The sequence below is a fragment of the Prinia subflava genome, chromosome 5, assembly GCF_021018805.1.
Source record: "Prinia subflava isolate CZ2003 ecotype Zambia chromosome 5, Cam_Psub_1.2, whole genome shotgun sequence".
Taxonomy (NCBI): Eukaryota; Metazoa; Chordata; class Aves; order Passeriformes; family Cisticolidae; genus Prinia; species Prinia subflava.
Window position 1 is genome coordinate 29,922,141 of NC_086251.1, and position 26,266 is coordinate 29,948,406.

Here is a 26,266-nt window from a genome sequence, read left to right on the forward strand (position 1 = left end):
GAGGCGGCGGCGGGGGAAGGGGCGGCGGGGGAAGGAGCGGCGGGGAGCGGCGCAGGCGGCAGCATGAGGAGGAGAGGCAGCCGCGGGGGCAGCATGCGGTCGGTGGTGGGGTTCCTGTCCCAGCGGGGCTTGGAGGGGGACCCCCTGCTCACCCAAGACTTCCAGCGAAGACGCCTGCGGGGCTGCAGGAACCTCTACAAGAAGGACCTCCTGGGCCACTTCGGCTGTGTCAATGCCATTGAATTCTCCAACAATGGAGGCCAGTGGCTGGTCTCAGGTAAAGCGAACGCTCCCGTCCCTCGCCCCCTCCCGCCACCCCCTCCCCAGGAAGCATCTTCCTCCCCGGCCGCCTCCCCTGAGGCCCGGGGGAGGGGAGCCGCGGCAGCGCTGCTCAGAGCCGTTTCCCAAATCCACCGGTGCCCGGGAACGATGTTTTCTCAAGTGGGGATCTAAAATGGTTGACAGGTTTTAAATTCTACTATTATCAGGGGGGGAGCCCTGGACAAAGTTTTTACGAGAGTGTTTCCCGGGCGCTGGGGGTGGAAGCTAGGGGTGCCCTTTTATTTGATGGCTCGCGTGTCTTTCCTCCTAAAAGAGGATTTTCTTATTTTGGGGGGACAACGACGGGGAAGAAGCAGACGTGCGGCGCTCATTGTGGGCACCGGGTGACATTTGTCAGCGCCGTGCCCCGGCCCGGGGGTCAGCAGTCGCTGCCGGCGGCGGGCTGCGGCCCCGAGTTTGGCCGGGGGCTGCAGTACCGCTCGGCATCGGGAACCGGAATCGGGAACCGGATCGCTTTCATCGAGGGACTGGTCACTTTGGGGCTACCCCCACCCCATCTTTGGGGGGGAGGGGAGTCGGGTTTTGTTTTGTTCCTCCTCCCTCCCCTCGCAGGGCGCGTTTGTGGAAGAGGGGGGATATATTTGTGGTGATGGGTTTTGGCTTAAGGTCCCTCTGTTGCCTGCTCGGGGCTGAGGGAGGCATAGGGGGTGGGGGATGCTGTCAGGTAGCAGGGATGCGAGGGCTTGACATCAGCTGCGACACCGAGGACGGGGAAAGGCTCTGCACCCCCAGCCAGGGAGGGGCTGCGGGGCTCGGCGGCCGGCTGGCCGCCTCCCCCCACCCCAGCAGCGCTTGGCGCAGGTGCCTCTTCCTGCTTCCCCGCCTCCGGGCTCCGAGGGGCAGCAGGGGAAGGAGGCAACTTGAGGCCGGGGCCTGGCCGGGCGCTGCAGGCCGCGGTCTCCTCGGGCGGCTCTTAGCGACAGGCCGGGGAATCGCGGGCCGATCCCGCCCGCGGCGCCCCAGGGGCTCGGGCGCTGAGGGGTCGCGGCGCTCTTCTCCCACCGAGCCCTGGGACCCCGCGCTCCTCTGCGAGGGGGCAGAGACCTTCGAGCGGCGGGGAGGGGGCTGCCGGCCTCGGAGGGACCGCTGGTATCGCGCCGCCCCGGGCAGGGCCGAGCCGCCGAGCGCGGTGTCCATTGCAGGCCGCGGTCGGGGGGCGTTGTGTCCCGGCCGCCCCTCGCCCGTCTCTCTCCCGCAGCTGGGGCTGCCCACAGGTCCCTCCCCAGGGGCCGGGCAGCGGGAAAGGCCCGTTCCCCGTCGTGTGGGGCAGCTGCCCTCGGGGGGATCGCAGGAGTCCTTGGTAGCTTTGTGGAGAGTGGTCTCCGCTTGCCAGGGGGTTGCTGACCTGGTTATTGACCGAGGGCCTCGGTTTTGCCTCTCCACCTTGTAAATAGCGACAGGGGCTACTGAGGAATGTGATGGGGGCATGGCGGAGCGGACAGCGCACCGCCTTTCCGTGGTGTCTGGGCAGAGGTGAACTGTACCACACAATGGTATCAGTAATAATTTCAAAGAGCATTCAATAAAGAGTTTTAATGACTGGTTACATTTAAGCAAAGGCAAAATAGAAACCCTGTATAAACATAGAGTAGAAGCTGATACACTGAAACCTTCCTAAAATTTAACATTCTTACCTGAAGAAACTTAAAAGCATATGTCCAGTGATTTCTGAAGTAAGTGTCCATGAAGGATCGTAGTGTACTGTTAGGGATTCTTTTATCTTTATGCACATGGGGCTTCTGAGATATGCATCCATTTAGCCTGTGAATATATGTGTGTATACATACATACATATAAATGTATATAAATATGAGTGTGTATTGGAAGGGAATGCTGATTCACCCATTTTAAAGTTCCCATTTGTGCCAATTGTCGTACTGGTTTGTACTGGTCCCTCTCCAGTAGAAAGCAGAGTGATGTATTTTTACATAAAAAAGTGCTACAGAGAGCTCAAGTGTATCTGGTTTTTTTCTTTCTTATTTTCCATAATAAGTGATGGAAACACCACCAGTATTTTCTGTTCTTGCTCAAGAAGACCTCAGGATATACTTTAAGTCTTGCCATATCATCAGTGCACTTACCTACTTTGACATCCATTCTTTAGGTGGAAGCATAAACAGTCCAGGGCTGGAATGAACTTTTAAGATTTAATTTTGTCCAAACTGCCTGAATCAAGGTAGGTGCAGTGAGAGAATGAAGGGAGAGTTCACATCTAGTGGATATCTAAAAAAGCGTTTATAAATGGAAGGCTTTCAAGCAATGTCCAGTTTTCAGTCTCCTAACTTTTCATGGAGCTTCAGAATGTTCAAAGAGGGTAAGATTTTCCTCCATATGTAGTATTTACATGCTACTAGAGTTCTACCCTCCTTAAAAAAACCCAAAAACCCAAAAAACCCAAAAAACCCCCCACCAAACATGTGCTAGCAGTGCCCAAATTTGGGATAACCAAGAACAGATTACCTTAAGTCTGACCTTCTTTTGATGCCCTGAGAAAATGAAGAGCTCTGATTACGGTAACTTTCTTTTTAAAAAGTTTCATGTTATCCATGACCATAATATCTAGAATGCTTTATGGGTCATAGCAACAGTAGGCAGACGCTTTGTGCTTCAGTCAAGAAAAAGAAATTAAAAGTCAATATATTTATGGATACTCTGTTAAATTTTATGCCATTAGAAGACTAAACTTCATTAAAATTACACTCAAGGCACTCCTTTTAAAGGGCTTTACTTGATCCTGAAGCTCTGAAAAGTAGCAACAGCAGGAAAAAAAACAATGAGAAAAGGTAAAGGAAGGGTGTAAGCTGCCTCTACTCTGAAATTTTATAGAAGAGTTGCTTCAAAAGGCTTCCAAATGCAGATAAAGCCTTAAAATTGGCAGCATGAACGTCTCTCTTCCCTCAGAATAGTCAGCATAGAGAAGTAAGGATGAGATGTTGGGTGCTTCCAACTGTACTTATTGCAGCTAAGAGTTAATAAGTATATTGGAGTGCATGAAAAGGGAGAGTGCAAGCAGTCTTTTCAGTTGTTCAGTCTTAAGTAATATGTATATTCTTAACCTGTAGAAGTCTGCTTTGGCTGATTGACTTGTTAACAACTTAGACCTTGTTAGAGCTGTTTTAAGTACAGCTGATACAATGCATTCGTAGTGGCTGTACCAATGCCATTGAAATAGCAGCCTGCATCCAAGTTAGCGCTGTTCTCATCACTTGGCTGGAATGCTTGCTTTGGGTATGCGTCCCACTTTTTTTTTTTTTTTTTTTTTTTTAATGTGTCTCACAGAAGGAAGTCTGTAAGGCTAATGATTACTGTTTCAGTAAACAATTCAAACTGTTTAAACAGGGTTTATATTGCAGTTACAGATAATTTTCCTGTTAGGATTTTGCAGAGAACTTCACTGTAGACAAGTCTCAGCAGGCCTTCCAAAAGCATGTTTGGAACTTCTTGGTATCTTAATTTCTTTAAATCTTGTATTGGAAAGTACATGTTTAATAGTATTTATTTTTGTTCTTAACCATGTTTCAAAGTAAAAAAGTTGAAGTCGCAGGTTGAATTGCAGGCCAGTCTGGAGGTTCTTTCTGTACCTGTGTGAAACTCAACAGTGTCACTTTATACAAGGAAGAAGGGCAGAGATTAATGTTTTGGGAGCGGGGTGCTGGAAGAAGGGAGACATAAGGACAAGGATTTTAAAACATCGAGATAATTGGAAGGAGGAGGTGGGTACTCAGGAGAAGATGTAGTGTGACAAGCAGAAAAAACTACCTGTAGAATGACACAAGGAAAGAGGAAAGCTTAACATATAAAAAAAATGTCTAAGTGGGTTGAAATTGGTTAAAACTTGTTTCTGGATGGAGTTGAAGTATTTTATTGGGCAAAATGTGTCCTTGCAATACTTCATGTACTAGCTAGTTGTTTTCTTCTTTTATAAACACGCGATAGATAAACATGTGACTGTCCATGCATGGAAACTAAAATCACCATGCAATGGTATGCTACCACTTGCTTCCTTCACATTTGCCAAGCATATCCTGCAATTCAACTTCTTAAAACTCAGCTTTATTTGGTGTGTGTAATAGTCTTTCTCCCATCCTTAGGTTTGGTGGATATATTTTCCTGTTTGTTTATCTGACTGTCATTTCTCATGCCTGTTATCTTTTACAAACATGAGTATCTTTATCAGAACCTCCCACTTTTTTTTTGCATACTTTAAACTGCATTTTCAAGATAACTTCTGGGAACTACTGTAATTGGAGACTTACTTAATCCATGCCAGTGTTCTTTCTCTCTTGGTTTTTTTTCCCCTCTACTAGATAATGCAAAAGTTAATAGCTGCTCTATGATGCTAAATTTATGGGGATGCTAGAAAGTATTGGAAATGCATCTGTCATTTGGTTTTTATATAAATCTGAAGGAACATGAGCATAAAATAGGGGAATGAGATGACTTTAGCAAATGTTATGGAGTTTTACTTCTGAATAAGGGGCTTGTGTATCAAGTATGTTTTAAGGAGGAATGCTCTAGTCTTTGTATCAAGAATTCTGTGTGAGGAGGAATATTAGGCTCAGTTACTACATCATGTTTTAATTAATGTCTGAGAAATTATAAAACTTCTCAGGAAAGATAGGATCAGGCAGCAAGAATTTCAGAGGATAGGAGTTGAAGTTCAAGTTAATTAAGATACATTACATGGAAAAAAATGTCGTGTGTTTTGAGAGGGACAAGTGCAACCTACAGCATGTGGATAAAAATTGACTCTACAAATACACTATGGAGACCAGCCCATAGTCATGTAGAAAGGAAATACATAAATATCACAACATAAATATGATCAGACATGACAAAGCATTGAAGTAAACCTGCTGAGGTGCTGTTGGGGCCTCAAATGGAGTGCTCAGTTTTGGACAGTGTACTTTGAGAAAGATGTGCCCAAACTGAGAAAATTCAGAAGAGGGCATGAAGAATGATCAGAGGCCTAGAATAATGAAATAGTGAAAGAAAGGGGTCTGTTTAGTCTATAGAAAGAACAGCTGAGTAGAACTGCAAGTCCTGAGCTGCATAAAGGTGTTTTTAATTATGATTACGTGAAGTTGTAAACTCTTTTTTTCATCCACTGGGAACAGGACAAAGAAATGGTCTCAATTTATAGGAAGAAAGATTTTAGGGTGATGTTTGATCTCACACTTTCCCTTCATTCTGTAACTCATTGACTTATTTCTCATCTTCATTGTTTGCACTGTGACATTTTCATAATTTAAGGTCTGAAACTGGTGTGATGGAAGCATCTGATCAGGGGAATGGAATAGGTAGGGAGAGGTTGTTTGTCAGTTGATTTTCTGTCAGGTCAACTTCTTTAACTTACCCTGTGCCTGAATGGCCACTGAATCCAACAGAAGGGAAGCACATGGCAAGGGGGCGTGGGATTATACGTAACATCAATCTGCACCCTCAGGCTTGATATAATAGGGTAATCTGCCCAATGGCAAGGATAATGAAAAACTGAAATAGACTGCCTAAGGAGGCTATGAAATCTACCTCAGCAGTGTTTTAAGAAGAAACTAGAGACTTATCTTCTGGGAATAATTCTGACAGAGCCTGGCTTTTTGCCTTTGGCCAAGGCCAGCTAAGTGGTCAATTTCTTGAAATACCATCCAGTCCTGCTTTCTGTGATTCATGCAACTTCTGAAGTAGATACAAGCAATAAGACTAATCTTCCGTGTTATGATTTAGAAGTATTGCCCACTTGCCATGTAGGTTCTTTAGCAAATGGACCTGGTATATGGGAGATAAAGGGGAATAGTGGTCTTGAGTTTTGTCCACATTTAGCAAAGTTAATGCACTTTAAAATTGCAGTTTTTCATTACTGACTGGTATGGTTTTTGAAGTGCTTCTGTTAGTACACAGGAGCTCAAGTGTGTTTCCTGAGCTATGTAGATACTGTTTGGACTAGATTTACTTTTGGCAAGGATATGTTCTGGCCCCCTTCAAACTGTTTTAGGTCTAAAATGGATAGATTTCTCTTCCTGTGTCTCTTTGATTTTGAGTGTTTCTACAGGTTTGACCCTGCTTCTGTAAGGAGTACTGAAGTACTTGACTAATTAGATCTTTTTAAATGTGGTTCCTTTCTGAAAAATAACTGTAGAATGGCATTGTGTAGTTCTTAGCTAGGTCACACCAACTTTTACTTTTTAAATTGCCAATCATACAGAACATAAACAGAATCTGCAAAATAAGATGGAAGTGAAGCTATGTCCTCATTGTAGATGTCGAACTTACTGTGTCTGACACCATGGACTGAAAAATTACAAATTTTCTGTGGTTCTTCAGTTTCCAGAAAATCCGCATGTGGAGCCTTGCTGACTAAGTTATTTGCATATGAAGCCATATATCCAGGCTTTCCAGATATGATAAACTTGTTGCTGTTGGTATATGCTCTATATTACTTTAAAGATGTGGCTTTTGCTTCAGTTGTAGAATGGATGTGCATGCACAATAAATTCCCCATAAATTGAAAGCATTTAAATTAATTTGCATTTGCCGGTCTACTGCACAGAACAAATGCTACAGACCTGAAGTTTCCTATAATTCTCAGACTTGTAACTTATGTTGCTTAATGTGTATGCAGTTTGTGTCTGATGAATCATAGTTCCTTTCTACAGAGCATAAAAACTATATATTCACATTTTCTTTACTTTCTCCCTGTATACCTGCCTGTACATGTGCACCTCACTCCTTTCTTCCCTCTTATGGTAAGAGTCAGGTTTGGGTAATGGAGATTGCATTTGTTGGTTTCAGTCACTTAAGATTTGCCTTTTCTTGGGTATTATTCCTTTGTGTCTTAACACTGCTTGTTCTCTTGTGTGAAGATGTAGGGATTGCTGAAGTGTCTTGTTTGCCACAAATCTTCTGTGGTCCAACACATTTGGTAACTTTTTCTTTCTGGTGGAACTGGCCTTGAGTCAGAAGTATTTCTGAAATAGCTGAATTGGAATTAGAAGGGAGCACATTTCAACACAAAGTTATTACTATTGTATTAATGTTATTATTTTGTTAAACTTTTATGTCTCAGTGGGATATGAGAGGATTAAACTGAAGAGTGAAAAGGTGTGGAAGTTCTCAAAGACAAGAATGTACAAGAGAATACATAGATGGAGGAGGGACAGCACTGCATGAGTGTGGGGAGCATTTAAAAGCTCCTGAGATATGGAACATGCCACCACCAAAGTTTCATGGAGATTGAGGTGTCTGGGAAGAGGGAGCCATTTGTATTCAACAGGAAAAGTAGTTTCCAAGGCAAACAAGCACTAAGGTATAAGAACTTATAAAAGAGACGGTAGTGGCAGCTTTTCACACTATCAGACACTTTTCTGCACAGGTTGCAAATTATCCTACTCCTACCATGCTGTATGTGTTCTGGGAACCACAGTAATGCTTGTTTTATGGATATCTTTTTTTTTTTTTTTTTTTTTTTTTTTTTTTTTTTTTTTTTTTTTTTTTTTTTTTTTTGTATCTGGGTCGTGGTTGGTGGAAATGATGATGAGTTTACTGTTGAAGTGAGACACCTAGATGGCTGTGCTACTAGATAGGAGGATGTGTAGACTTTCTGCAGTGGTTTTGCAGATTGGTTTGCTATGGTAACAAATAACATGTTACTGTGTTTTGCCCTGACATGTCTTTTAGAGAAGGCAATAAATTAAGTCTGATAGAAACAATGTTGGTGTTCATAGGTGTTAAATGTTCCTTAGATTGTTTTTCAGGTAGTGATAACATTATGACATGGTGGTTGGCAGCTTTGGAAAGTAGTCACCTTTGGTGTGACAGTTACTGCTTAATCTTAACTTGAATAATGTGGTCATATGTTTCAATACTCATGTATTTCTATGTTTCCTTATTACAAACTCATCTGCAATCACTAGAGTGCAAATACAACTTTCTCTCTTATTTCTAGACAGAAAGGAATCTAAGTTTCCATCAGTTTAGTTGACCATAAATAACTGTGAGATTTTGGATCCATCAAATTTGACTCGTTCTCAGGAGCTATCAAAAGCATCACAGATCTTTGTATCATATGTTTGATATGTGAAGTACAAAATCAGAAGGAGGAATGCACAATTTCATGGAGCATGGGTAATCATAACATGCTGCTGTACTGTCTATCAAAGTGTCATAAAATCTGTTAGGAGACTCAAAGGCTGAGAGACTGTTTACTTGTAGGATGTTTGACGTAACTCTGTTCCATGGGAAAATTTCTTAATAGCAACATATGATCACAACATATGTGAAAAGTTTTAAGAAATCTGATTATCAGTAGTAATGAAATCTATTTATTAATTTACCTTTTTTGCAAGTAAATAGCAGGCCAAGTAATTTTGGTTTCTTTTTTTCTCTTTTTGATGCCATTGTCCTCTGGATAGCAGCTCAAAAAGCTCTGAGTTCAGGCTTTTGATTGTGCAAAGAATCAGTAAAGTGTTTTCACTGTAATCAGCATGTTTCTGGTGTCACTTTTCACTTGTGATGCCATTCTCTTTCATTTGTTATTAAAGACAGATACCAAAACTATTTTGAGACTGATGTGAAGAAACCTTATTCAGATTTTACAGGCATTCAAAGTTGCTGCTGAGAATGCTGACCAATACAGTAGTATCTTGATGGTTTTTTTCTTTTCCTAATAAATAATAACTTAATGCAGTTGAAGCACAAACAGCCTAATATTTATTTTATATATAACTGTTTGCCAGAAAGAGAAGGAGGCACTTAAATATATTTATATATAGAGCTCTGAACTGAGAACTGAATGTAGGCAAGCAATTAGGAGTACAGCAAGATGTAAAGCATGAGAGTTGATCTTCCTTTTTCCAGGTACTCTCTTTGTCAGGACTTTACCTCACAGAAATATTTGTCTTAACCTTTACAGATCTAAAAGCCTGGCATAACTGTGTGTGCTGAAGACTTTTGAATGCTTCAGTAAAATTTTTTTATCTTTTATTAGTCCTGAGCCAACATATGCTATGAAGGCTTTGCAAAGACTGCTGGAGGATATATAGTTGTCAGTGAAAGGGAGAAAAAGTTCATGTTTTATGAATAACATAAGCAGGGCTGGCAACAAGGACTTGGTGTAGAAGCATTTTGCCAACATGCGTATGTGAATTTGGCATGTAATTCATCTACAGCTTGCCATGGAATTTTACATGGCAGTAAAGTTCTGAGTTTCCAGGTTGCTATAGGTTGTCACTATGTGTTGGCAGCTCTTTAATTCAAAGTTTTCCTGCTGATTGCTCTGTTTTCATTAATTTTAATTGAATACCTGACTGCATGACATCTTAATGTAAATGTGTGTCTATACATCCAAAAAGGCATACATTTTTTATGCTAATCAAGGTTTTAGCAAAGCTTTTTATGAATAGCTGCAGAGTTAAATAATTTGTCTGTAATCAATTTACATGTGACTCAGGCAGAAATGCACATTTCTTTTATTTCTTCTAGGAGGGGATGACCGCCGAGTCTTACTTTGGCATATGGAAGAAGCCATCCACTCAAGAGTCAAACCAGTTCAGCTGAAAGGGGAGCATCACTCGAACATCTTCTGCCTGGCTTTCAACAGTGGCAATACGAAAGTGTTCTCTGGAGGTAAGGAAGGAAGAGCACCCTGATTTCACATGAATATGTATTGTGAACGCATTGGAGTAGAAGCCATGAGAAAGAACCTGCCCCACGTGAGATCTGGAAGGCGTTCTTAATCAGCAATTGAAATTTTTTTGGGAACAGGGAATCCTTTAGCTAGCACAACATTTTCAGTCTTGTCATGCCTTTTTCCAAACTCTGGTGTAAGCTCATCATGTCTTGAACCATCATGAGAATCCTGGGTTCACTCTGCCTCTACTTGTGCTAAAGACTGTGGAAAACATTGCCTTTGTTATTCCCTCTTAGCTGTACTAAGAGCAGATCCTGCATTCTCTCTGGCACTCAAGCCTGATGCTTGAAAATCTTTTCTGCTACCATCTGATTTCAATGCACCCTTAGATAGCTCATGAAGGACTATTGCCATCTATTGGTGGATCTTGTTTTCTTAGACCTCGTTTCAGTTCTTACTAGGTAAGCCTCTGTCTTTTTGAACTGTTGGCACATTGGGCTCTAAAAACCCTTGGTGCTCTCATCTTTTTTTAATAGAAAGTTTAATTTGGTCTTTAAGGTAAGGGAAAAGGGCATGTGCTTGTTCTAGGGTAATAGTTTCTGTAATTTAGGTCCATTTCACCACTTGATTTTTAAAGTGTTGTTGACAGGTCACAGAATGGATGAAAATTTGTATCTTTCATCAGTATGTCCATTACATACAGCTAGACTTACTTTAGGGTACTGTGACACTACTTGGTCAAAGCCCTTCATTAGCTTTTGGACCCAAGGTTTGTGAACTGTAAATTGATGCTAGAGACTGATTCTGAGTTTGGGTGAATGGTGGAAGCTTCTCGTCCTTCAGTGTTGTGTTAAAATTATAATATCCCTAAGGAAAAAAGATATGACAAAACTTAAGCTGGTGTCAGATTTCAAGGATGAAATAATTCCATTATACTTTTCAGGTGGAGTAAACCCTTAGACTGTCAAATAGCAATGCCTGTCTTCTTATTCTGGGGACTGCTGTTTGTTTTATGAGAAAAAATAGCAGTCCATGCTGAGTTCAAATGAGTACATCTGCACAAGTGATTCCAGTGGAATTTTGGGCTGGAGCCTCTTTTACTTTAGTTTGAATTCAGACAAATGGGACCTTACATGAATATTCAAGGAAACAAAGTGTGCCATATCTTGCTCGACCAGCTGGAATGGTGTTTTCTCATGTCCAACTCAGCCCTCTGTCCTTTGGGTTTTGCTGTCAGAGGCTGCTGTTTTCACAGGAAAGGCAGAAGAGTGGTGTAAGTATACCTTGTTACTGAAGGTAACACCTGCAGTTAAAGATTTATATAATTGATTATGGTGGGTTTTTGCTAAGCTGCCAGGTTAGATGAGCTGTGACAGCTGATGCACAGAGAAACTGGCCGTTCTCATATCTTTTTACTCCTCCAGTTTGCATAAAAACACTTATCCTTTGCCAGAAATTATTTCCATTGGGGGAGTCAGGAGCTCTTTCAGCTGCTCCATCAAGATTCAAAGAGCTCATCTGCAAGGGCTGTGAGCCTGACTCTTGGATCCCTTGTAAAGAGTCATTTTGCTGCATGGCCTAGATGTACCATCTGTTTTATCTCTGCTGGTAAAATGGGGCTAACTATATTTATTCACTCATTGATGTTCTGGTAGATTCTTAAAAAGTCTGAAAGAATTGTGGGTTCTAAGATCTACTAGTTGTCACACAGACACTCACATCCACACCTGAGTTTGGAGTTGTATTTAAATCATAGAAGTTGGAATACTTAAAAAACCCCCAAAACTAAAAATTAGAATATGTAAACTAGCATGAGTCACACAGAACTCAATTTATTCTGTAAATAAATGACTGCCAATGACTAATGACTTAGGATCTGATGACCTTTCTCTAAAGCAACTCTTGATAAGAGAGGAGAAGGGATTTTCCACTCCAGTACAAATTGGATTGCATCCAAGGAATTTCAGAGCTCTTTGCTTTGAAGGAGGAAGCACCCCATGTAGCCATTACACAAATGGAAGGCAGGAACTGAGTGGACAATGTTTTGCATGTAATCTCTGGAGGAAAAAACTGCCCCAAAGAAGCTCCCATCTCTGAGGAATGTTTTTGCCCTTCTCTGTCCACACACATTGAGAGTAGAGCAGCATTTGAAATGCAAGATCCCTTCCTGATAAGCTGTGTGGACTCTTTTTTTTTTCCATTGCACTTAATGTTAGGCATATGAAAAGCTGAAATAAACCTACAGGAAATTGAATTTGGGTTTTTTTGGCGCTTATATGACAGATATGGGGATTAGGCCACTTTAACTGTGCTCCTCTGTATGTGCTCTGCAGTATTTCACCCTTACAAGTATAACTGAAGGGAATGGCAGATTCTTCCTGCTTTTCTGATTGTTGTAGCTGCAGTTATCAAAACAAGAGAGATTATAAATTACACAGTTGTGTACACAATTATGACCCAGTTAGTCTCAATGAAGAGTGAACTCTCCAGTGTTAAAGTAAAAACACTGTAAGTGGGACTCCCCTGGGCTGAACAGCAGTGGTGTTTTGTGCAGGGATGGATCCTCACCAGAAGCATCCCGTTTGTGGTTAGACTTTAGTTACCTCTTTCTCTTCCCACACACAGAAGAGAGGAAAACAGTGGTTATTCCACTCTCCTTTCATTCTTTCTTTCCCATTTTGGAGCTTGTGATGGAAGGGAATTTGGTCCCATGATGACTGGATGCCTGAAACCAGGCAACTGGAATGATTCTTTTGTTCATACTGGATGGAGACTGAAGAGCCAGGAGTGTCTGCTGGAAGAAATTTTGTCATTGGAGAAACTAAGCTGTGTTTTTCACTGGTGAAATATGTAGGCACTAGAGCAGTTTTACTAGGTATATAAAGTGTGTAATGATAGATAATGGGCAGTTCCAAATACCACTAATGACCAAAGGACACTTACACTTAAATTACTTGTTTATTGTACCATGGAAAAGACAAGCTACTGCAGTATGGCTGGCACAATTTTACTAGGAGCCTGGGCAAAGAACAAATGGTTGTAGAAAATCTCATACCTCATTATTGAAACAGAAACTTTCTCATGTTTCTCTGTTGAGATGGAATACAACTGAAATATGTATGGGATAAATGAAAACTGAGTCAACTGAACATTTAAGAATCATAACATGAAATCTTGTGCCTTCTGAACCTCTGTCTTTAGGAAAAGCTTCACAGCTCTACATCACAACTACAAAGATATACAGAGCATAAAAATATGACTTTGCAGGCATTCTAGTTTTGTGGTCTTTCTCTGAGTTAAATATAAAAGTGAATGTGTCCATAAATATTTCTAAAGAGGAGGTGCCAAATTTAGGTAATAAAATATTCAGCACAGAGACTAAAAAAATAATCTGTTGTTGTAGCTTGAAAAACTCTGCATGAGCTGTTGGCATTACTTGGTGGCTGTGACAGTCTTAGCCTGCACACATGTGGTTAGTTTCCATTGTATTCAGTTGGTGTGATCAAAGAAAAGTGACATGATTGTCTGGTTACTTGGTTTGGTTTTTGTTAATACAGAGGAAATTCCATTGGCTGTCACGTTCATGCCTTCTCAATGGTTGCAAAACCCGGAATGCTGACAGTGTTAGCTGGCAGCATTTGATCAGGGAGCCACACGTGCATTTCATTTATGACATTTCTTTTCACCTTCCATGATCTTTTTATGCAGCATCCTTTGAACAGGAAGAAAGATAGATTTTTATGAGAGTTAAAAGTGTTCTGCTGCTTCATGTAGTAGTCTTTATTGCAAATCTCCCCAAACTTAAGCTCAAACTGGACAAAGAATGATTAGTGGCATATTTAAATACAATTATTTGTAGAGCAGTAGCAGATGAAACAGGTTGGTGCATTTGGACTGGTGATATCACATGGAACCTTTCATAAAACTGAGCAGAGGGTAACCACGTAGCCACTGAGCTGGTCTTCTCTGTTTCAGTATTGGTTTTGAAATTGTAATTTTTTTTTAAAAAAAGGTGGTTTGAGGTTTATGGGGTTTTTCACTATAATACTTTGTGATCGCTAGAACATGGTGTTAATTGCTTATATTTCTCTTTTTAGGCAATGATGAGCAAGTTATACTCCATGATGTCGAAAGGTAAATACACAGTTTGTGTTTCCACTGCTTCAAGAACTCCTTTAATGGCAACTCTCTGGAGGCATTTTCTGTTTTAAATCAATGGTTTAGGAGAAGAACAGTCTTAATACTGAGATTTGGGGTTTATTTATCTAAATTTGTAACTGGAATGAAGTATTCCCCATCACTCCATTTTCTTTTTCAGCACTTTTATATTATTTTGACCTCAGGAAAGAGAATGATAATTAAATATATATGCTCTCCTTCAGACATTGTAGTAGGTTCTGAGTAGATTATTCTGGCACATAAACCACTGTTGGCACAGACTTCTTGTTTTTCAACACTCACCTGACGAGTGTTTAAGATGGCTAGTGCTTGGCCTACCTAACCTCCTGTTAAAACTTAGGATGCAGTTGCCTGATTCTCCACACTAACATGAAGAATTTTGGTTTTGATACTTACTTTCCACTAAAACTGCAAAAGAGTTGGGAATTAGACTTTGTTGTGCTACATCAAGATTAGGCTGTTATTAATACAATAATGGTAATATATTGAATTGAACTTTTCTAGACATCTTGTCTATTGAACTTACTGCTTTTGAAGTAAAAAAACTTTAAAAAATTTGTCTGTACTAATAACTTCTACAGATTTAAGTGTTGACCATTCATTTAACATTAACTCAAGAAAGTAAAGAAAAAGCAGGAAGAGGTATATGTAAGAACAGAGACATAGAAAACTTTACATTTCTTTGAGTTTCCTGAATAACAAATTATGGACATATTGATGTGTTTGTCCAAAGCCTTTTGCATTGAACTGCTCACTGTATATCTGCTTTCCATCATACCTTATGTCTGATTCTTGCATAAGTCCTACCTGCAAGCTGGGCAAAAGTACCTTGTCTTCTGTTCTGATGGTTTCTCAGGAATATAATGTTGTTAGTGTTTGGGGTTTTTTTTAAATTTGTTTTTAACATTTTAGGCCTTTTGGGAGGGATGTTTTGTTTGGGGTTTTTTTTTTTTTTTTGGTTTTTTTTTTTTTTTTTGGTTTTTTTTTTTTGGATGGGTGTGTGTGTTTGATTTTGGGAGAGTGGCGGGGGTTTTTTGGTGTTCTGTTTTTCTTGTTTTAATTAAATGTGGAAATGTCAGTTTTAGATGCCAGTGTTTATTGTGTTCTGACTTTAAGATTCTACAAGGTCTTTGTCATTTTAACTTTTCCATGTAATGCATTTTTTTCCTGCTGTCTTGTTTAGATGTTTTGAGAAGTCTTTTTGATATGTGCATATTTTAATATGCTTTTTTAATCAGGTGTTTATTATTTTAGTTATGCTAAGTCTGGTTGTAATCCATACAGAATGCCTTCCTTTAAGGCTATTTTTGCATGATCTTCTAAAGAGACCTCAGTAGCCTGAATTCTGATTGATTTCTTTGGAAGGTTAATCTCTTTTTAATGATAACACTTGGTCTATTAACTGCTTTTTCATAACTTTAAATGGCTTTTGCTGTTACTGCTTTTTTCCCCTTTTTTTATTAATGATCCCTGACACAGTTAGTAGATCTGCCACTAAGAACATCAATTGCCATGCGAGCAAAATGCTGATTTTACATGGGATCTGTTTGATGCAGCTTCCATGAGATGAGATATGGGGATCATATATAGAGTTTATTCCCTAAAGAAATAAAGGGGCTTTTTAAAAGAAATAAAGCAGTCCCAGGTTCTTCTGATTTAGAATTTCAGTTTTTGACCTCTCTGTACCACTATTCCAGCTTTCTAGATGATTTAAAACATTAGGAAAAGAATAGAGAATATGCTTTTTCTTTTTTATTGCTGTGAAACAGCTGAAATCCAGATATACTTTTGGGGGAATTATTTTTATTTTGTTGGTTTTTAACTTCTTTTTCTATGTGGAAAAATATAGGTCTGGACTATCCTGAGAAACAAAGATAACTTAATGAAAAAGCCATCTGGAAAGTTGCTGTTATGTGAGCTTCAGTTGAACTTTCGGACAAAACAGAAACCTGTACTAAAGAATAAACTTCTTTCTTCTTTTCCTTTTTACATTAAGTAGTAAAAATTGACCCCAGCGGTCCTAAGCCTTCTTTCCCTTTCCCATTACATCCTCCCAAACTTAAATCTAATGCATCATGTGTTCCATAGTGTCTTGCAGTATCTAAAGTTTTTAATGTTTGGGTTTTAGTTTGAGAGATTTTTTTCCTCATACCATGAAATCACTGTACGTGGGTATTTTGTTTGTTTTTTACTCTAATTAAACACAAGGGTCTTCCTATGAAATTACAGAAACTTTGTCACAAGGTATTACTAGGTAGATGAAGTGGCAAATACTTTGCTTTATAAAATAATAGCAAAAAAATGAAGACTGATAATGTTGTGTCTCTTTTCCAGCACTGAGACCTTGGATGTGTTTGCCCATGAAGATGCAGTGTATGGCCTTTCAGTGAGCCCAGTGAATGACAACATCTTTGCTAGTTCATCAGATGATGGCCGAGTTCTTATTTGGGACATCCGAGAGTCTTCCCATGGAGGTGAGATCTCCAGAAGGAAAATTTAACTGGTTTAGGAAGAATTCATGCAAGACAAGGAAGAGGAAAGTTATGTTTATCTGGGACAGTCAAGACAATGAGTTTTAGAGAAGGGTGAAAGTGAGGCATAATTCCTTTAGCCAGTGATTGGCAAGCCCTGGTCTTTACAGTTCTGTTACTGTCTTAAACGACTGCTTATCATTTTTATTAAAGATGGTGTTGAGCTGGTCCCTTCAGAAACATGTTCATACTCCAGTATATGACAGCTACAATTGTGAATGAGCATAAGGAACAATAGAAGAGTAATCCCCCTACTTCTCAGTAAAATGATTTAGTGCCTCACTAGCTCCTGTGATCTGTCTTTGACTGGCTGAAAGGCAACTTTTGATATGTTAGAAGAAAACCGTGGTGCCAATCTATTTATAATAAAGGTGTGAAGGAAAGCACCAGTAATTAGTGACAATGATTTGACTAAGGAAATATACACAAATTTAATTTATTTTAAAACCTAGCTCCTTTGTTTGGCAATCTGATGTCTGTCTCTCCACTCAGCTGATGCAGGCCTTTGCTTCTCAGTGGGGGCTGCCATTTTAATAACACAGCCTTTTATGTCCCAGCAGGATTCTGATTTGATGGTGCAAACATAGAAGGTCAGTTTGGGTCTTAAACCTTATTAGGAGCTGCTGGCAGACCAACAGCAATTTCTAAAACCTTTGGGCACACTGGCAGATCAAAAGTTGGCTTCTTTTCTTTTTTTTACTTTTGACTCTTACGAGAATGAGTAGCACCAAGGAGCTTCATCTGTGGTCAGAGACCTTCGTTTTCATCACTGCTAAAGAAACACTAAAAAGGAAAATCCCTGATGAAAAAAACTTGTAATATAGCATGACTGGGGGGTACAGACAAGACAAGTAAATGTTAATTCTGTCTCATTTACTTGATAGGCAGTCATTTCATAAGGTATTGGGAATTTGAGAGGGTTGCCTACTTAACCATGTTTTATATGTGGTAATGAGGGAAATGAGGAAAGAAAATGACATAGCTCTGGAGGTGCTTGTGGGGCTGCACTTGGTGGCTCAGATGGGGACAATAAGTGCCTCTCAAGCATGTGGGTGACACAGGAGTTGCACCAAGGCAATCAGTGATTGGGAAAGTATGGCCAAATGCCTGGCTCAAAATAGGGATTGATTCTGGTTTCTTAGTTGATTGAAAGAGTGCCAGCATGCCACGAAAGATACAAACAAGGAAAATAATTAGACTGTGCCTAAAGCTGTAAAGCTCACAGAAACAGAGAGAAGGTAACAGTCAAGGCTTTTCCCCACTCTTCATGGAGACGGGATTTTGATGGAATAAATAAGGTGGAGTAGCAGTCCAAGCACAGTCTTACGTGAGGGAGAGTCGGAATGAGCGTGTTTTCTCCTCTGTATGTGAACAGCTAGAGATAACTGTTAACATTTTTTTATGCAAGAGGAACACCCTTCTTGTCTGCTTGTACAGCTCTTAAGGGGTGGTAGGCTTCTTTTTCCCAGGGTTAGCAGCTCGCGTCGAGCTGAGTTGCATACAAGCCTATTTCACTTCTTTTAATACTATTCTCCCTTAGAAGCAATTGCTGCTACATTTATGTTTTGGGTCATCAGCAGTGGCTGTGGAAGCTCTCAGGTATATATTACTGGGAAGCTTTCAGAAGCCTCTCCATGTATAGTCCTTATTGGATGAGCATTTGGTCATGAACCTTAAGAATATGCAAGTATTTGGTCTTTGAATAGCTAGTTTTAAACTCTGATAACCTTTCATAAAGAAAATGGTGTCTTGAAATTCAGTATGTGTCCTTTTCCATATTTAGACAGAATTAATGTACACGTGGGTGGATTTTAAAACTTCAGGTTTTATATTGCTTTGGATGTGTCAGCTTGAGAAGTGGTTTGAACATGTCGCCATATCTTCGGATCTTGTTATGCTGTTTCCACATTCAGCTGCCAAACTCCTTGCATCAAACAGTTGAATGCATTGTTTGTTCTTATGTCTGAAATTTCAACTTTTTCAACAGAGCCCTTCTGCTTGGCACACTACCCATCAGCCTTTCACAGTGTGATGTTTAACCCGGTAGAACCCAGATTACTGGCTACTGCCAACTCTAAGGAAGGTGTGGGACTCTGGGATATTCGTAAACCTCAGAGGTATGATCTGGCTGTCTTTGTTTTATGCTGTGTTATTTCTTTCCCTTGGGAGGTGATGGCATGCTGCCTTTTTTGGTTTTTTGTTTTTTTTTAATTTAAGTCAGTATATATGGTAGCAAGAAAAGATGCAGAACAAAGTTAACAGCAATGTTGGTAATCAGTTATTTTGCATAATTAACATTCTTCTTCATACTTATGATCTGATTTGATTTAAAATGGGGCTAGATCTTCAGTGTTAAGGTAAGTGGGGTTTTTTTTAAGCCTGCCTGGCCTCCCCACTGCAGATTAACTTGGATTGCTGTGTCAAGTTCTCATCATTGTATTTAGCACTGTCTTGGTACTACTGGAAGAAGCTGTGGTGGGCACTGTCTGGTTTACAGTTTGTTTTTCCTGTCCAGCTCAGTTGTCAGTGGCTGACTAGAGAGTGTGGTCAAGACATCTTTTTACTCAGTGCTTATGAGTTTAACATGACTTCTGGAGTGATACAGACATCTGTATAATCATTTGGCTGTATAATGTGCTTCCAGATTTGCACAGAGTTAAAAACAAGTTAAGAGAATTAGGTTGCAGCTTGAAGTATGGTTAGACTGGATTCTAAAGTGGATGTGTGCAATGTCTGATAGCAGACTTTGGCATGCATGGGAGATTAAGCTTTTTCAGTCTTTCAGATTTTGAATGTTCATTTTTCCATCATAAAAATCTGTGGTGGGTTAAGTCTGGCTGGATGCCAGCTGTATCATAAATGAATGCAGGTGTTAAATCTGCTTTCAGCTACCATTTTCCTGGGACAGCCATTAGCGCTCCTCCTTTGCTTGATCAGAGATGTGTCCAAAACACAGTGAGAAGGCTGTGCTTGGCTTAGAAAAGAAAATGGCTCTAAAGCATTCTGCTGCCACTGAAGATTTTTTCCCCATGAGATTCTCAGGAAAGAGGACTCTTCAGAATTATCTGTGTCCTGCTCGTGGGCTGCCCAAGTCAGAGTCTCTCATATTTAAATAAATTAGGCTGGATTTTTAGTCTTTTTAAAGTAACAGAGCATTTGACAAAACTTCTACTTGTCTCTGTACATCTAATTTGCCATTCTAGAAGGCTGGAACTTGTTTTTTAATGCATTTGTGGCCAATTCACTTTGTCATACAAGGAAAAAAATTCAATACTCTCAGATCTGTAAAGATACAATCCTCACTCCAGTGAGGAAGTGGAAGCCAGAATTTACACATCTATCTATGTGTTTTAGTTTGTTACAGTTTGTTCTCTTCTGGAGAAAATACACTTAATTATCAAGGAGAAAAAATAGTTCTTGTTAAAGATAAAGTAATCCACATAATGCTGTAAGTACTTGTAAGTACATAATGTGCTGAAGTTGGTGGGAGTTTGTGAATATTTTCCATATTTTTATTAATAATAAGTGATGCTGTAGTTGCAGGTAAGATTGTGCCACAAGCACTTTGGTTGGTGAGTTTTATAGGCAGAATGGGTTAAAGAGCCCTGAAATTCTCCATAATCTAGGGATAAACAGGAAGCTGCCAGTGTAAGCATGCCACTAGCACAGCAAGGAGGGCTACTGCATCAGATGCTTTCCTAAGTGTCAAACAAGTCTGCTAATGGTGAAAATTCTTGCTTCCTTACATGGTTGTAGCCCCCTTTTATACTGTCTTTGGAAGGAATAGAGATTTTTGAAGGACATGATTTAGATGTATTTGTTTGATTGTTGAATCTTTGCTAGCACAATATATAAATAACTACAGTAAAAAAATGCTAGATCTATTTCTTCTCTAATCTACATTTTTATTTACATTGCTGCACATGACACTCACCTGTGAGGGATTCTTGTGCCTTAAGCCATCAAGGGAAATTCCTCCTTTTCTTCAATATTGATGTCGTCCATCAGAACACTGAGGCCATTGTGGAAGTTTTTCAGTCCTATCCTTCCACCTGTGGTACTCATAGAAAGCATTAGGTCAAAGTATCTGGCTGTTTTGTCACATTGTGTGCTAGTGGGGTATTGATTAGAGATTGAATGGGTAGAAAGATGGGGAAGAAGCGTAATTACTTTTAAAAGTTTACTACGGGTTGCCAAAATTTTAATTTCCAGTGGGTTAAACTGGACCATGGCCCTCTTCCAATATGGGACATGGGAAATGGTTACACGTAGTTAATAATTTGCTGCTGGTATAACACTTCCTGTAAAACTCATTTCCCCAGTTTCTGTCAGTTCCAGATGGAGGCAGAGTTAGATGATGCAGGCACTACTTTTTGGTTCATAACTGGAGACTGCTCTGGGGAATCTTGCTGCTGCTTGTCTGCAAAATCCAGTTAGTGAAAAGCTTGGAATTCTGAAGACAAGCTGTTTGTGGCCAGTAGCAGTTTCTACCTGTATTTAGCAATACCTTCACATAACACATACTGCAGCCAACAGCACTCTGTGTGTTGAGCATTTTTACAGATATAGGTGAAGTTTGATAACCTGAAAACTCACAGGATTTGGCTGGCCTTTACTCATTTGAAGGGGATCAGGCTTGATGCTGAATTTCTGGTTTTAATCAGCAGAGGCTCCTCAGGGGAAGTACAGTTTTTGTTTTTGCTAGTTTTTCTTTCTGCTGTTCAGCTTGATAATGGACTATCAGAAAAGGGGAAATTTTCTGTTAACTTCTAAACTTGTATGTCAATCAGTGGAATATGGCTAATTTTGTAGTTTTAAACTAATAGCTCTGCATTTTCAAAACATCGAATAGAGCAGTGATGTCCTTGTAGGTTTAGAGAATTCACATATAGATTCCATTGCTTGACAGGAACAAATGAGTTGTATCTACTTACTTATCCTGAAAATCTGAGGATTTTTACAGCAGTGTACTTTTCTTCAAAATACATGGCTCTTCTCCAATTGCGTTATGGGAGAATTTGTTTCAGCTTGTTGTTGCATGTCTCCAGCCAGGAAAGTCAGTTTTGTCCACTTCTTTAGTTAGGCAACATTAAACATCCCTAAAATTTTTAAATTGAGTACATTTAGGGCTAGGAAAGAAGTCCTGATTATGAGTAGATTTTATTCATATGCTGTGGAATTGGCTAACTTTTTAATGGGAAGCTGGGAGTGCTTTATGCTTCGCTACTACAGTGAAGGAGGTGACTGAAAAGCCAGCATTTCTTGGCATGCATGGAGAAATTTAGAGACAGTTGCACAGCTCTGAATTGTGGAAAGTTCAGCTCACTTCAAATAATCATAATTTGATTAGTCTTGCTGACTGAGTCAGGATACAGAGGCGGATTCATTTTGCTTTTTCCCAAAGTTCATTCACAGCTTGATATCTCTTCTGTCTCAGATTTGGTGCAGCAGTTGAGATTCTCTCTTTCTACCCCAGTATACTAATAAGATATGGATATGGTGGGTTTGCTCTTCAACTATTTGCACATGAAGTGCTATAAATATAGAACTAATATAATTCTATTATTATAAGCTGAGTAGTTATTCTGGAAATCTTATTTTTCTATTTTTAGAATGTGTAAGTATTTATATTCCTTCAGGTGGACGTTAAACTGAAACCATCTGTATTGTTTCTTTTCTAAAAACAGTGCATTGAAAAGCTTTAAATGTGGTTTTGATTGAGGAGGCTGCTGTGAGGCATTCACACCACTAGATGGGGTCTGAAAGCTGTGCCTTTAAAAAAAATAAGAGGGATCTCTGTGCTTCTTAAACTATTTACAATAAAATATGTATTACAAATATTGTTACAGAATTGCTGGGGACAACTCAGAAAGTTAGAGTACATATATATTTCAAGCAAAGACTATGTAACTTCAGATGTTGTTGGGTACTCATGTTCTCCCTTCTCTTTTTCCACGCAACTCCATGACCACCTCCTTCTTTTTACTGAAATAAAAAGACTCCTTTTTCCCTTAAGAAAATATTATTGTCCCCTTAATGCTTTATTTTCCTATGTTTCACCAGACCTACCACTTACATCAACTTATGTGGAAATTTTTGAGAACAAAGTTATATTGGTTTATCCTATTAATGACCATCAGACATTTTTAAACTGATCATGATTCATGTTGCAAAAAGGCCATTCACAGAAGTGTGTTCTGCTTGTGATGGGAGCATTGAACCAGTACTTTATGCACACTGGGATCCATTGGTATGTCCAGCTCACGGGTTAAAATGCTAAGTCTTGTGTCATAAATACATATCTTGGGGTATTTTAGGTGAGTCTGGGAGGGCTCATCTAAAAACCACCAGGCCCTCATTCCTATGTTGCATAGTTCTGTGTTCAGGGAGAGTCCAGTGGCAACTGTGAACCATTGAGGACAGTAAGGCTTGTAAGGCTGAGAAGGGGACATAAGAAGGAAATGTGTCCTCATTTGAGGAGCATTGCACTATTAGATATGTTCAGCTCTTTGTGGCATTCCACAGATTCTGTTTTACTTGCTGTGGTTTCTTTTGCTGCACTAACCTTCCCCTTTTTTGCCTCCTCAGCATGTTCTTTACAAGCTTTTTACAAAGTAGAAGTAGAACCTGACCAAAGCTGGGGATTTACCTTCCAATGCTGCATGTTTCATAAGAATAAACTATAAGCAGAAAGTTTTTCTTTTTGTCATTTGACTTTTGGTGTTCCTGGGGTAAAATACTGTTCCAGAACCCCAGACTTTCTTTTTGGGATATGGAAGCGCATTTGTCCCCCTAGTTCAAGTATTGGATTCAACTCTGAGCAAGATAGAAATGCTTATACACAGTATACCTCTTAAAGATTCTTCTGAAAGTTCAGGAGATTTGTGCAAAGTCTGCATAGTTACAAGTCCATGTGCTCAAAAAGCCCAATGATGAGTTTAAAAAATCCTTGAGCAACAGGGCAAGCCGGGTATTCCTTGGTGATTGTAATCCTTATGGTATACTTTAAAAGCTTTTTTTTTTTTTTACCATACAAATCATAATAAGCCCAAGTTAAAGGATTGTCTGTTTTGGTGTTTTCCATCCAAAAGGAACATTATTTCAGCTTTGATTTCTTGCTTTGTCACAGCTGACAAGTAACTGAAGTTCAGAGCCCAATTCAACAAAGTTTTTTAGCTCACATTAAATGAGTATTTGTGTCTCAAAAAAGACCAGTCAAGAAGGCTTTCTTACTGTACTCTAAACGAACATTACATTTGCCTCCTGCTCTGAGAATTTAGAGAAGCAAACTCCCAAGCTGTAGACAAGGAATACATGTTGTTAGATACTACTGAATCATCTAGTAATTAGCTCATTAAACAGCAAGAAAAATATAGAGATATAGAAATTTCTTCCCTGTAGAAAACAAATTAGATTCAGGGGGATCTTGAGAGAGAACTCTTCTTAACAAGTTTATGAATATTCAGATATGTCCATCTTGCCAATGTGTGGAGGACTTTGAAGGTATGGCTGCACTGTTCTGCTGGTCTTGAACTGACTGTATTTCCTGAAGTCTTTGTCTTGAACAGAGCTTTTCTGTCAAGTGCTAACTACTAGGTGTTCAGCTTAGTCATTGTGCTGCAAGTAAACACAATCCAACTCTTAAAACAATCTATTAAATCCATTACTTCTGGTCCACATGTATTCGAAATCACAGATACTTTTGAAAATCTGGTTCTTGGCTCCTGATCGCTTTGACTTGTAGTTGCTCTTACTTCCTTTAGTTCCCAGCCTTTCAAAGACCTGATGGGCATTACTTTTTTTGGTTTTGTATCAGTGGTCTGATAGCAAGAGGAAAACACTGTTGGACACAGAAATCTTGCAGGTGGTATTAGGTTGACACATAGTTGGAAAAGCTAGGTTTCAGGTTTCTGAGGCCTCTCTCAGTATCAAAATAGGAGTGGTAGCTGCCAGAGCTACAGGAAATTAGAGAACAGTTCTTCATAGCTTAGTTAAATGCAAGTCAAATAGACCAGCTTTGCAAGAGAGGACTGAATATTACCTCTGAATAAAGGCAAGATTAATTTTGTTAGGGTTTATTTTTGATGAGTGGATGTGCAAGGGAAAGGGAGATGATGAGTATTTGCAACTCTGTCTGTACCACAGGTGATACTTGTAACCTGTTGCGTAGAGAGGACTTTAGAAAATCAGTGTGGTGCTGTTGAAGGTATTCTGAGGTCGTGAACACAGCATCATAACTGAGTACAAGTCCATAGATTGAGGTCTCCAGTGGTTGCTAATTTTAGTTTCTAGGGTCGTCAAGGTATTTGATCCTTGAAGATCACACCTGAAGAACTGAGATGGCATTTATTTTCTGAGAAGTGTGCTGAGTTTTTCTTCTTTCTAGATTTCTTTCCTGAGCTCACTCTACAAAGTAACAGTTGCCTTCTTTTATCTGTGTGTTACCAAGATGTCTGGTATGTTGGATGAAATACTGAGCTTCTGCAAGTGTGAGGGATCCAGTATTGTTGGTAATTGTGCTGGGGATATTAATTCTGGGCCAGCCACAGGGTTTGGTTCTGACAGCGAGCTTACCAAGGGTCAGGGCTCTTTCCTTGAAAGCTAGTGCTGGTGGATTGGAAATTTTCTTTATGTAGAATCTATAGATCTAACATGATGGCAGGAACATTATGAGGATATTTAAGGTTTGACTTGGACTGTTTTGCATTTTGATTTTTCATTTGAAGGAAAGAAGCTTCTGATTGTCATCACTTCCAGTGTGAATGCTTTGGGATTCCCAAAGCCCTTGCAGGTGGAACAGTTCCCTATATTATTGAATTGGCAAATACCTGTTTCAATTATTTCAGTGCAGTAGAAGTGTGCTGCATGTTTCTGTTTGGTGAACTTCGTCAGTCCTGCTCTGAGCAGAGCACTGTATTAAGGACCTGAGGAGAAATGTGTGTATCTTGGCAACCACTTGTTCATTGTCAGGCTTATCATTTCTTTCTCTTCCCGGTGGAATAATTTGTTGTACATTTTGACTAACTTGATGCTGCTTAAAGTAATCTGTTTAGTTAGGTTACAGTATAACAAATTTCAAGTGCTATTTTGGAACTCACCAATATAGGTCAACCACACCACCTCAAATAGTTCAAATAACTGTTTGTCTTCTCTTGCAGTTCAGGAAATAGAACTCATCCCACACATGTACCATCCTCATATGTTACACTTCTGTGCTACTGAGGCAGCTCAACTGATCAGTTTCTCAGCCTAGAATTTGAAGATCTCCTAACTATATCCAGCTTGGCTTATTTGCCACAAATTACACAGAACCTAAGTATAGATACTCTTCCCCTGATTTGTCTTCCATTATTTCTCAAAAGTTCCCTTTAATGTGGTAGAAATTGAACTAATTATTGCTTAAGTTCATGGGGATTGAATTTTTCTGGGAATCTTTGGGATGTGTTTAAGGAACATTTGAATAGTAATGGGATCTGGAGGAGTAGTACTTTTAGGGTGGCTTTTGGCTTTGATTTCCTTATTGTAAACATATATCTCCAAAATATTTGCCACAAATTTAGCCAAAATCAGTTATTTACTTAGAGTTAGA

At 39.7% G+C, this 26,266-nt stretch overlaps 1 protein-coding gene across 1 annotated transcript in view; it reads left to right on the forward strand.

Annotated features, from left to right (window-relative positions):
- Window positions 1–24: 24 nt before the first annotated feature.
- The window catches only part of DCAF5 (DDB1 and CUL4 associated factor 5), a 67,971-nt gene continuing 41,729 nt past the window's right edge, over window positions 25–26,266 (forward strand). The window contains exons 1-5 of the mRNA XM_063398739.1: window positions 25–277; window positions 9,820–9,963; window positions 14,065–14,101; window positions 16,481–16,620; window positions 18,665–18,794. Coding sequence (XP_063254809.1) covers window positions 64–277; window positions 9,820–9,963; window positions 14,065–14,101; window positions 16,481–16,620; window positions 18,665–18,794 — 665 coding nt within the window. The 5' untranslated portion in view covers window positions 25–63. The remainder of the gene's footprint in view (window positions 278–9,819; window positions 9,964–14,064; window positions 14,102–16,480; window positions 16,621–18,664; window positions 18,795–26,266) is intronic.